Source organism: Hippocampus comes, unplaced genomic scaffold, assembly GCF_001891065.2.
Source record: "Hippocampus comes isolate QL1 unplaced genomic scaffold, H_comes_QL1_v1.1 scaffold25, whole genome shotgun sequence".
Classification (NCBI taxonomy): Eukaryota; Metazoa; Chordata; class Actinopteri; order Syngnathiformes; family Syngnathidae; genus Hippocampus; species Hippocampus comes.
Genome location: NW_017804844.1, coordinates 896008 through 907862, shown reverse-complemented (window position 1 = coordinate 907862; position 11855 = coordinate 896008). Strand labels below are relative to the sequence as shown.

At 48.3% G+C, this 11855-nt stretch overlaps 2 protein-coding genes across 3 annotated transcripts in view; both read right to left on the bottom strand.

Moving 5' to 3' along the window:
- LOC109518682 (vasoactive intestinal polypeptide receptor 2-like) overlaps positions 1 to 2374 on the bottom strand; it is a 7045-nt gene extending 4671 nt beyond the window's left edge. The window contains exons 1-4 of one of the 2 annotated variants that reach the window (XM_019874701.1): positions 2078 to 2374; positions 779 to 878; positions 556 to 663; positions 74 to 171 (exon numbers count right to left, since the gene is read on the bottom strand). In XM_019874701.1, coding sequence (XP_019730260.1) covers positions 74 to 171; positions 556 to 663; positions 779 to 878; positions 2078 to 2116 — 345 coding nt within the window. In that variant the 5' untranslated portion in view covers positions 2117 to 2374. The remainder of the gene's footprint in view (positions 1 to 73; positions 172 to 555; positions 664 to 778; positions 879 to 2077) is intronic. The other variant, XM_019874706.1, reaches the window with a different exon arrangement.
- Positions 2375 to 3021: 647 nt separating this feature from the next.
- Positions 3022 to 11855, bottom strand: part of LOC109518811 (disco-interacting protein 2 homolog C-like) — a 23374-nt gene continuing 14540 nt past the window's right edge. Inside the window, exons 21-38 of the mRNA XM_019874903.1 lie at positions 10788 to 10996; positions 10585 to 10699; positions 10227 to 10428; positions 9764 to 9864; positions 9598 to 9678; positions 9321 to 9444; positions 9128 to 9249; positions 8729 to 8840; positions 8310 to 8419; positions 8044 to 8174; positions 7744 to 7912; positions 7488 to 7658; positions 6833 to 6894; positions 6692 to 6749; positions 6202 to 6276; positions 5943 to 6117; positions 5725 to 5848; positions 3022 to 5432 (exon numbers count right to left, since the gene is read on the bottom strand). Coding sequence (XP_019730462.1) covers positions 5180 to 5432; positions 5725 to 5848; positions 5943 to 6117; positions 6202 to 6276; positions 6692 to 6749; positions 6833 to 6894; positions 7488 to 7658; positions 7744 to 7912; positions 8044 to 8174; positions 8310 to 8419; positions 8729 to 8840; positions 9128 to 9249; positions 9321 to 9444; positions 9598 to 9678; positions 9764 to 9864; positions 10227 to 10428; positions 10585 to 10699; positions 10788 to 10996 — 2394 coding nt within the window. The 3' untranslated portion in view covers positions 3022 to 5179. The remainder of the gene's footprint in view (positions 5433 to 5724; positions 5849 to 5942; positions 6118 to 6201; positions 6277 to 6691; positions 6750 to 6832; positions 6895 to 7487; positions 7659 to 7743; positions 7913 to 8043; positions 8175 to 8309; positions 8420 to 8728; positions 8841 to 9127; positions 9250 to 9320; positions 9445 to 9597; positions 9679 to 9763; positions 9865 to 10226; positions 10429 to 10584; positions 10700 to 10787; positions 10997 to 11855) is intronic.

Sequence of the window (11855 nt, the reverse complement as noted above, 5' to 3'; positions counted from 1 at the left end):
ACTTTCCCCGTAGCCATGTTGGAGGGAGCCCAAAAAAAAAAAAAAAAAGAATTGTTTGACTCATTGGGCTCACCTCGTTGGGTTGGTCGGTGTCGTTGGACGAGCAGGCGGCGGCGATGACGGGGTAAACGTCCGACCAACCTTGCTGGGTGCACTTCCTGCTCAGGTTACCTACGACACATCACAGGAGCAGTTGATGATGTGAAATAAAATAAAGCAAAACAATCTTCTTCCCAAACATTAACAGTATTGGCTCACACTTGACGTACATAAGACAACAGTTGGCGAATACCTGCCTAGTTAAGAGAACAGAAGCTAACACTTAGCAAATAACTGCCAACAGTTAGCAAACATTGGCTAACAATTAGCAAATCACTCCGAACGGCTAATGTATTGACGTTGAGAGTTAGCGACTTAATTACCCGCCAAAAGCTAACATAGAGAAGCTAACAATTAGCAGAAAGTGGGCCACAATTAGCAAATATCTACTCATCGTTATCTCTGGAGCTATGAAGATAATGCTGACTAAATTAGCATCGCGTGCTAACGACTTACCCTTCTTCCCAAACAGGTGCTGGAGGGGCGCAGGGCAGGGTTGGGTGACCACTTCGCCCACCGCCGCGCTGCGCCAGCATGAAGCGTTGTCCCACTCGCCAACGCATCCTGAGAGATCCACGAAATAAAAAACAATGAACGCAAAGTGGTTTGAGCATTTATTCTTGCAAGCTGCAAACAAAGAATAGTAAATAATCAGCGATGGGGTAAGTGTGCAGTGCACCTGCGGGGGGCGCTGTTAACTCCTGCAGGCCAGCATGGCACTCTTGACTCGCTCTCTTCATCTCCCAGCTAAAGTGGCAACGAGGAAATCTGCCCACCGCCTGCCGGGAGACCAACCAAAGGAGAACAAGATTTGGGAATAAGTCAAAAGTTCATGTTGAGAAACGCCACTGCCGCAGCTTTGTGGACAAAGTTCACCACTGTGATAAAAAAAAAAAAAAAAAAAAAAACCTTGCACAATATGTCTATAATTCTTCACAAGCATGATGCAGAACATTTTTGAAACACAGAGAGAACTGTTTTACTTAAAAGAAAACAAAAAAAAAAAGCAGAATGCAGTTTGTGTCATTTAATGTTTTCCTCGAAAAGAAAATTTGGCGCTGGTCAGGTAAACACAGCTGGCATCAGAAAAAACCCGTCTTTCCCCACAATTTACTCACTTTTGCACTCTTCTCACACTCTCTCTCTCACACACACACACACACACACACACACACACACACACACTGCAAAATAAGAACTGAGCTGATTGAGTCCGTCTGTCAGATTAACTTCACCGTTAGTTCCTGTGTGTGTGTGTGTGTGTGTGTGTGTGTGTGTGTGTGTGTGTGTTCGGGGGAGTGGGAGTGGGGAGTGGGGGGTCGGGGTTAGGGAGAGGCTGTTTACATTAAGACTCTGAAGCATTTATGAGCTGTCAGGGTGTTTTCAGTGCGTTTACCACACACACACACACACACACACGCACACACATACGCGCACACACACACACACGCGCACACATTCATTAACAAAAACAACTTCGGTTGAAACAACAAGAGGACAGTCGTTATCAACGGCGTATTTTCATATTTTACACGCATTTGAACAGTTTGTTGACTCCCGTGTGTGCTTTTGGGTCAAAACGATAACATGGAGAAGATAAAGAAGATGAAACATTAACCAGACGCACTGGCAGCCATACCACAACTTTGTCACATAGTTGGACACTTCGCGCAGTGCATGGAAGTGTGATGTCATCGCGCGTGTGTACGTGACGTCACAGCGTATGGCATGTGGCACGTGTACGAGGTGTTAAAATCCATGAAAAGCCGAGATGAGAGGACAATATGACTCTAAAACGCATGAAAAGAATGACCGCGACATCAGAAGGTGATACCATAGCGCAGGGGCCGAATGTAACTAACTTCCAGTCATGTGAGATTTTAAAATGATGTCATGGGAGACAAAGTTACAAGTGCTGGAGAAGTTAATGTCACAGCACATGAGAATATGATGCGAGATGAGAATACGATGAACCAACCTCATGCGTGAGGAAGACGAGCAACAGGATAAACCTCATGATCTTGTCATTCAGCGGACCTGCGGACTTCCAGACTTCTTCACATCCGTGCCTGTGCTTGTTCCGGAATGCACGAGTCCTTTAAAAGTTGACTCGATGGACAACAAACCCCAAAAGTTTTCCATGCATGTTCCGTGTCGAGGAGCACAGAGGTGAGTACAGCACACATGAGCAGCTTCAACTGCAGCTCATTGCAAGAGGTGCGCGCGCTCGCCACACGAATGGGAGTCACGCGCAATCCCGCCTTCTGGGCCACAGCGACCTCTGGTGGACAAAAGTGCATTTTAAAAAATGGCCAAGTATTCATGCAAAAGTCAGGATAGTAATGAAGGCTATCCCATCGCAAATATAGCAAGAACATCGTTCAAATAGCTGCACAAAAATACAATTTAGCCAATATTTGCGGCCTCACAATCCGAGATTTGACCCTTTCTTAATCAAAATGTATTAATTTTAAGGCCTATAAATTGACTGAAGTTGAATGTGAAATTGGGCATTGCGGACGTTTTGAGATAAAGTCCATGTCTTTATTACTGTTCTTGAGTTATAGTATATTGGTACTCGTAAACACCGGAGAGTGCAAAAAAATATCGAAATGCATTACAGTCGAACATAAATATCTGGCTTTTAGGGACATTTTGGTACCTGTTGAGCTCCAGCATGCACATACCTGGTACTTTGTCGGGCTGCCATCTTGGAAATGTGCGTGGCCCGCCCGAGTGCGATTTTAAATGTCACATTTTGTGCTTTTATTTTTCTTTCACTTATCTGCACCAGTAAAGTAGCTAAAAACATGGTGTAAACAAATCAATCAATTTAAAAAAAAAAAAGGCAAAATGTTTCAAATTGTGACATCTTCTTCTTTCGAGTGGTCACATGATCACAAGTACAACTTGAAGGCGGAGTCTCTTTAGCCAATCAAAGCACTTTATTGCACTTGTTTAGTGTGACGTGAGCCAGTAGACGACTCTTATAAAAGTGTCATTTCATCTTTTTGAAGTCATGTGTACAAAACAAGTCACACACATTTGTACCGTACAAAATCAACACTATTTACATACAATACACTCTCAAGCACACACACACACACACACACACTCTCTCACAAACACACTTGATGGGACGTCCTTTGTCGCGCTTGAACACACACGGCGGCTAAAACTGCTAGCATCGCTGAACTAGCTGATATGCATAAAGACATCCTCCCTTCCCCTTCCTTTCGGTGATGAAATAAAAGACTTGATGACACATATTGAAAATATTCTACATAATCTGCGTCACAGTCCGCGGCATACTGCTAACTACGCTAAACAGCGCAAAGCTAGCCAACACCAACACCTCCACCTTTTTGGGATGGACTGACAATATTCAAGTTTTTATTTGTAATAAATATTCATCTTTAATCTTCTTCATCCTTTTCTAGACTTTGAATAAAACATCTGAGTTAGTGCACGTAAGACACAGCAAAGTGTTTTGTAGCAAAACACGCAACCACACAACTACTAAAGATACTCGTCTTGGTCAAAATGATTTCAAAGGTGGTAAGGAGCAATGAACTCATCAAAGTTAGTGTTTCATTTCATTGTAAAAAGGTTAGTGTTCAACAAAATGGGGCAATATTACGAAGACTAAAAACAGATCTTTTGCTGTGATGCAGCTTTTTAAAACAACAAGCCAACTGCATCAACTGTTTTCGATGGGGAAAATATTTGCTGGCAAAGGAAATTAGGACAAACTAGTTTTTGTTGTTGTCTCAGAGAAAATAAAGTGTAAGCCGCCAAAGTGTGGACAGCCTTCACTTTGTTAAGAGTGTCGCACATACAACTTTGGGGTATCCTATTGCTACAGTGTTAGCTTAGCCCATGGGAATGAAATGGAAAGATTTCATGTCAAAACATCAATATCAACATTTTGTTTTGTTATAAGCAGACACCCATGCAAAACAATGCTCTCCTTGCCCACATGCGGGGGGCATTACACTAGCAAATCGTGCCAGCCTTCCCATTCCTCAGAAATGGAATTCAAAAGAGGAAAAATAGCATATTGTAGTTTCCAAGAACATTGTGTAACAACATAATTAAATAGAATGTAAAGAATAAAACAATGTCTTCATTCTGATGAAATGCTGCAATCGAATTCATTGTGCTGCTCCTTCTGGTGTGTCCGCCTTGACCACACGGAGGCAGTACAGTACCACAATCATGCAGAAGAAGAGTACTTCTTCTACTCTGACTGCTGTAATATTCTTCATTTTTTGCAGAGGATAAAGAATATATGTGCCCGTGAGTATTGTTACATTTTTTGTTTACATAAACATTTGTGTTCAAGTTTTCCAAAACCACAACTGCTGTTTTAAATACCGAAGGTGTCATTGTTTTTGTTCTCAGTTTAGCTTTTGAGTAAACTTAAGATGGGATTGGCATGAAACAGCTGGAAGCCTTTTTTTGACAATTTTTTGCTTACTGGGGAGGTGCCGCACAATACTCACATCTCAAGGCACCACTCTGCTTAAAAAGAGTAAAATCAACTGATTTTGCATGATGTCCATTTAAAAAAAATCCTCCAACTTGCAAAAATTCCTGGTTTATACCCAGAGAAAGTTTCCGACTCCAAAATTAGCGCAATTTTACAACCGTAGTTGATGGTAGCTGAAATCCCTTCAAATTCCCACTGAAGCGACACCAAATGTCCCTGTCTCACTCACACACACACACAAAAACACACACATGCGCACACACGCACACACGGGGTCTGCTGGGGTGGTGAGAGGGCTGCATATTGGGGCTACTCGACACCTCCTGGTCTTTACGCTTCCTCTCCATATAGATTGTTATGTCAATGTACAATATTTATATTTTTTACAAGAGGCTCCTTGCGGGTTTCCCCTCCGTTGCCACGAAGCTTCCCTGGCGGCGGTCACGCGCACGACATCAGCGGCGCGCTCAGTCAACTAACGAGGGACAAAAGCGACAAGTGGAGATCACACACACACGCACACGCGCACACACACACACACACACACACACACACACACACACACACACACACACACGCACGTGCACGCTACATGTTGTAGGCCACGTAGATGGGGTCCAGCTGGTCCTGCAGGAAGCCGTCGCGCAGGTGCATGCGCTGCTTTTCGCCGCGCGAGTTGATGGGGATGACGCCGATGTCGGTCACCACCACCACGCCCACGATCAGGTAGTGCTCCTCCAGCACCGCCTTGGTCACCATGGGAACCAGGTCCAGCGCCTCCTGCTCCGAGCCCTCCAGCTCCACCACCACCACCAGCAGGTTGGTCCACGGGAACACGGCGCTGGGGGAACAAGCGTGTGCCCGTTAGGTAAGCTGAGCTGCAACCTTGCGCAATATGTAGAGGGCGAACAAACCACAGCTTATACGCACCCGCGGCATATTGCCGAATTGAGGCGAACTTTTTCTGAGAGTAAGCCTGCGCGTTCACAGTTTGGCGGTAATACTTGCGTATGTGCACTATTTGGGGCGGGGCTTGAGTTGAGTCGAGTTACGTCTAGTTCAGGCACATCGCACGACGCGCGGTCAGCTTGAGGTATGAGGGCATTAAGTGAGGCGCAAAGGTGGCGACGCACCACTCCATGATGCTCTTATGCGCGCGGATGACAGACGTCTCGATGTCGATGGGGTGGTAGCGCATGCCCCGCAGCTCCATGGCCTCCTCCAAGGCGCCCACCACAAACAGGGCATCGTGTCTCTCTGCCGCGCACACACACAGCGGGCACGTTGGAAAACTTCTCATGGACCACACTTGAGTTTTGAAAAGCAGATCGTAAAGGCGGCGAAGGCTAACCTCCGTTGGCGTCGGTGAGCTCGGTGCGGCGGAGGAAGCCCAGATAGCCCGTCCGGGCCCAAACGGTCTGCGTGTCGCCGAAGCTCAGCCTGGAGTTGAAATGGTCCGACTGCAGGACCTCCTCGCCGTAGCCGCTGTAGTAGCCGCTGCCGTTGTGGGCGCTGTGCACCCAGATCTGAGGCGAGAAGAACGAGGAGAGAGGTCAGCCCCGCCACCGGGTGGCAACGGCCACTTGCCGCGACGGGTCTGATGATAGCACCTCTCCCAGGTGCGAGTCCCCCAGAGGGCCTTTGGTCTCGGGGTTGGCGATAATGATGCGAACTCCAGGCAGGATCTAAAAAACACCAAGAGAGAGACAGATGTGGCGTTGCCATGGTTAGTGCCACAAATTCATCAAATGCGGGTTATGCTGAAACATAAATAAATAAATAAATAAAAAAGGCGGGGTCTTCTTGAGTGTGGAGCGCACGCGCATGCCGTGTTTGAGAATGGGCAGCATGCTCGGAGCTCTCGTATGTGCAGACGAGCAGGCGGGGCGAGGAGGTTGTTGATCACAGATGGACTTGAGTCACTTGACTGTGTGAGGACACGTCGTCCACGCCGCAAATACTCTTGGCATTTAACTCTTGCTGGGAAAATGGATGGCGTCCATTTTTTTCAACAAAAATCTCAAATATCTCTTTTCGACTGATCCACTCGACCGAGCAGCAAAAAAAAAAAAAAAAAAGATTCTGTGCGGGTGTGCTCACCTTTCCGGATTCCATCAGAGGCAGACTGTGAGGAGATCCTCTCTCCACCAGACGCACCCTGAAATACGTGCACACGCGTGTTGATGCTCACACGCCTTTTCAGAACCAAGAGGAGACACTCGGACAAGAAAATGGTCTGACCTGTCATGGCGTAGCGCCCTCATGTCCACATAGACCGTGGTGGGGTCCGGTCCTGACGTGCCCTGCACACGATGAAAATAAGATAAGCCAACATTTACGCTACAGTCAACTTTTGCCAAATAAATTAAGTGAAAAGACAAATCTGTTTTAGCCTTAATTAATTAATTAATTAATTAATTAATTAATTAATAACGAACAAACGAATCAAAACAACTGTGTTGTTATATGTGTGCTTTAATGGGTCTGGCCCAGTAACCACGCCGTTTTTTTGGGTGGTGAGCATTTGGGTGTAATTGGCATTTTTGATGGTTAGCAACTGGCATCATATGTCCCAATATAATTTTTTTCTCCTCATGAAATGATCTGGCATCCATTTTTTGAGGTCATCAAGTAAAATGAGATTGGAACATTACAGTCCACCTGCACAGACAAGGCTTTGCGAGCCATCAGGGTGCCACCACATCCCATGTGCAGCTGCGCCATAATAGAGGAAAACCTCACATAGTATCTTGAAACAAAATACCACCAGATGGCGCTATTTTTTAATCAAAATGTAATTGTATTGTTTTTGCCTCTCTCTCACACACACACACACACACACACACACACACACACACACACACACACACACACACACACACACGGCGTATATTACCTGCAAGCAGATGGCCAGGTTGACCCTGCATCCAAAGGCTGTGCTGACCGAACGCGGGTGCAAGCCGAGATCTTTGAAGAGTTTGGAGAAGGAGAGCGTGAGGGACATCCTGGGCCTCTCCTCGGCCACCACCACACACGCCCGCACCCGCGACAGGTCCAGACCACGGGCCTGCAGGACGTAAAAACCGCAAGCCGCCTCAGCATCGCGTGACCTCGCACGTCCGAGCGGCGGCTGTGACGAGACAGGATCTCACCTTGAGGGTTTCGGTTTGCAGGCCGAGACCTTTGGTGCAAAGTTCCATGACGCTGTAGGAGCAGAAAGTGTCTCGCACCCTCAACTGGCTGACGGCCAGCAGCCACAGCGCCGGGTTGGACTCCAGCTCCACTGGCGGGATCAGGATGGACTGGTGGCCTGAGTAGACACTGCATGCAAACACACACACGCGCGCACACACACGTTGAAAGCGAATGGTTGTCATGCCAGCAGTCATAGAAAAGGGTGGAAAACCGAGTTAAAGCGACAAAATAAGCGAGCTTAAAAAGAAAGGCCCAACCTGCAGAGACACCAGAGGACAAAGCCGAGGCCGCAGTACGGGTCGAGGCAGATGGCCACCTCTCTTGACGGGTACAACTCACACTGCAGCTTCACCGAGCGGCAGAACGCTCCCACGGCATTATGGGACATCTGTCAGGGGGGGGGGTGGCGAGGCGAGACACGAGGGCACGGATGATGGGAATGTTTGAAGCCAGCATGAAAGGGACAACGGGGACCCCCTGGGGGTCTAAATGGTGTTGAGGCCGGTCGGGGTCATGAACTGACCTGGACGCCGGCCAGCATGCCGGTGGTCGACACACTGAAGTCCAAATATGCCAAACCGTCAGGGTTGCTGGGTTTGTACAATGCCGGAGGTTTCTTCTTTGGCAGGTCGTCTGCAGCGCACACACAAAGGGAGGACAATGTGCTGAGCTGTTTGGTCACGGAATCCATTTTTGAGAAAAAAGAGAGTTAGGTGTCGAGGGCCACGACGCTCATTTCAATCAGGTCGAAAGTCCAGATCATCAGTTTTCAAATTCATGAACTAAAAGTATAACGTCCCCAGAAAAATAATACATGAGTAAAGTTCAGACACACCACAAAAATAAATAAATAAATAAAATAAATAAAATAATAAAAAAATCTGTGTGTGTGTGTGTGTGTGTGTGTGTGTGTGTGTGTGTGTGTGTGTGTGTGTGTGTTACCAGTGTCGAGGACGGGCGGCCAGTTCCTGATGTCCACGGTGGCCGTGGCCTCTTTGGAGCGGAGCAGCTTGCAGATGACGGCCGTGGTCATCACGCAGGCCGAGTGGCTGACCTGCAACGGGGGATGAGACGGCTCATAACTGCCGCGCGCGCCGCAAAAAGAAGCTTTTTAGAAAAAACAACGAGCAGCAGGGAACTTCCGGCGGGGCAGAAAGCAATTGACTGTAGTTGATTTATCTGAAAATGAAACAAAAGTTGAGCCACCAATTAAAAAAATAAAATAAAATCCAGCATCTGTGGGTGAGAAGATTGAAATTGAGTAATTTTCATAAATGATATAAGAATGAATACGCCTAAGCTTGTGCCACCCGGAAGTACATGTCCTGCCTCCGGTCAGACCTCCACGATCATCTTGACGGTGGGCAGCGTGGTGGAGATGTTCTGCGGATGGGGCGGTCGCACCGTGATGGGGACGCAGCCGGCGTACAGCGCGCCGTAGAAGGCGGCGATCAGGTCGATACCTGCGGGGCCGTTGCATGGGGTCAGCGGGGAATTCGGAGTTTCAAAACCGGATCAGTGGAGCGACTCCTACCGGGTGGGTAGACCAGAGCCACGTGGTCTCCTTCCTGCAGGCCGCCGCGCTCCATTAGCAGAGCCGCCACTCGCTCTGCCCGCTTGTGGAGCTGCAGGCAGGTGAGGGAGTTGGAGACTGCCCCCTATAGGCGGCAGAGGGAAGCGCAGCTTTCAAAACCGCAGACGAATGAGCGCCACATCCATTTATGACCCGCCCATCAAGACATTTGAGTGACTTTGAGGCGGTCGAACCATCACAGTACTCGTCGAGGCGCATCCTGGAGTGGCGTCCTTACCCGAGAGCTGAGCAGAGTGTAGAGAATGTGGTCAGGTGTTGTTTGAGCTCGCCACTGCAAAACCTCCGACAGGAACAGGAACTGCGTACCCAGGAAGTGAGTTGAGAGTGGAAAGGATGTCGAGGGAAAAAAAAAAAAAAAATTCTATTGAGATGATTCGTCTCACCTGGTCGTTGTCATCCGTCTGTCCCAGATCTCTCCCGCTCGCCTGAGCGATCCGCTTGCCCGACACCAGATTGCCCACCATCACGGAGGCGGGGCCGATCTCTGCAACACACGCCCGCAATCAAGCAGACACACAGGCATCCCTCAACACTTCAAAATGAAAATGTTTTGATGAAAATGAAAATTCGCAGAAATGACATCTTCCTAGAAGTACGTTGCGACCTTTTTTTTATTTTATTTTAATGTATACATTGAAAAACTAAAACTAACACTAAAACAAAAAAAAAACCCTTGAAACAAAGCATTTAAAAAAAATAAAAAGTAACAAACCTGCACTTAAAAACTAAGTAAAGGTAACGGAATAAACACACACACACACACACACACACACACACACACACACACACACACACGCACACGCACACGCACACGCACACACACTCAGACACGAGCGTGGTTCCCACCTGGCTGCTTCTGTCGAGGCTTGGGCAGGTTGCTGACGCAGGTGTGGGGGCACATGAGGACGTTGCAGGGGTGCAGCCCCCCCTCCAGGTACAGCTGCTTGATCTCAGACAGGTGGATGCCGCCCAGCGGAGTCTTGGGCAGCGTGTTGGCCGGAACCAGAGCCAAACAGAAGACGCCCACGCCGTGGATGCTGTCGATTGCCTGGCAGGGGCCGACGGAGGAGGGGGGGTAGGGCGGGGGGCAGGTGGGAGGGGTGATCGATATAAAAAGGGGACCATTCATGAAAATTTCTAGGCCACGTTAGAAGCGTTTGCGGTGTAGTGTCGGTGAACTTGAAGGCGGCGTGCGGCCTCCTACCTGCAGCACGCGACTCATCCACTGGAAGCTGTCTTCCTCGGTGGAGTCCGGCCGCTGCTCGGCCACCACCACGATCCGCTCGTCCCTCAGGACGGTCACGGAGAACACGGCTATCCTGCACAACCGTTATTAGATTTGGTGTCAGCCGTCGGCATCCGGCCGCTTGTTGGCGTCGTCCTCCATGTGACTCGTGGAGGGCTCACCTTCCCCTGTAGACGAACTTCATGGGCTCCACCGCCAAAGCCGTGGCCACGATGTCGTCGGCGTTGTGCCGGCGCCCGCTGACCATGATGAGGCCGTCCATCTTGCCTGTGATGAAGACCAGGCCTCCCGGTCCAATGAAGCCCAGCAGGCCGGTCCGCACGAAGGCGTACTCGCTCACCAGCCCGCCGCCGCCGCTCACCGGGTACACCTGCGGGGCAAATACGTCAGCGACTGCTCTTCCTGCTATGGAACTTCATTTCTTTGATTTCAAGATCGGTCGCAACTTTGGGTTGGAGGCAGAAAAAAAACGACGATGAGCTGACCTCGAAGGTGTTCTTGGTCATGCCGGTGAGGCCGTAGTAGGACGTGCCGGTGGCGATGGCGCACACGCACAACTCGCCAATCTCGTCCGTCTGACAGAGCTGAGGGACGCCTTCGGGCTTCACCACGCACACCAGCCCTGGATGAGCGCCGCGCACCCGAGTCACAACGCGATTTAAGTTTCGTGCCGAAGGGACGCAATTTATTTTGTGTACAGCCAATGAGAACGATTTAAAATAAATAACTTGCAACGTGTATGCGAGCTATGAAAAGGAGTTAATTGCATATCTGACATTTCAATTTTATTGGACATAATTTTATGGTACATTTCAATTTTATGGAATACAATCTATTGAATTAGTCGTTAATGACTTGATGAAATCAATTTCACAAAATGTTACTGGCGATGGATTTTTTTTTTTTTTTTCGAATATGGTTTATTTTGATGTGCTATGAAACAAATTGATCAATTATTGTGGTCAACTATTTTTGATTTTATTTATTTATTTATTTTTTCATCCGTGATGGCAGCTTACATATAGCGAGCCAGACAGACAGACCCTCGGGAGGCAAAACTGTGCATTCGTTGGCAACTAATGACTTGAGAAAACTGTACTAGCGAGCACGGGTTAACATGAAGATGTTTTTAAAAAAAAGAATAAAAACCTAAGAAACGCACCTCCCGGCATCACCGTGCCCACGTCTTGCACGGTGAGGACGGAGAGACGCTCCTCCGTGTCCACGCG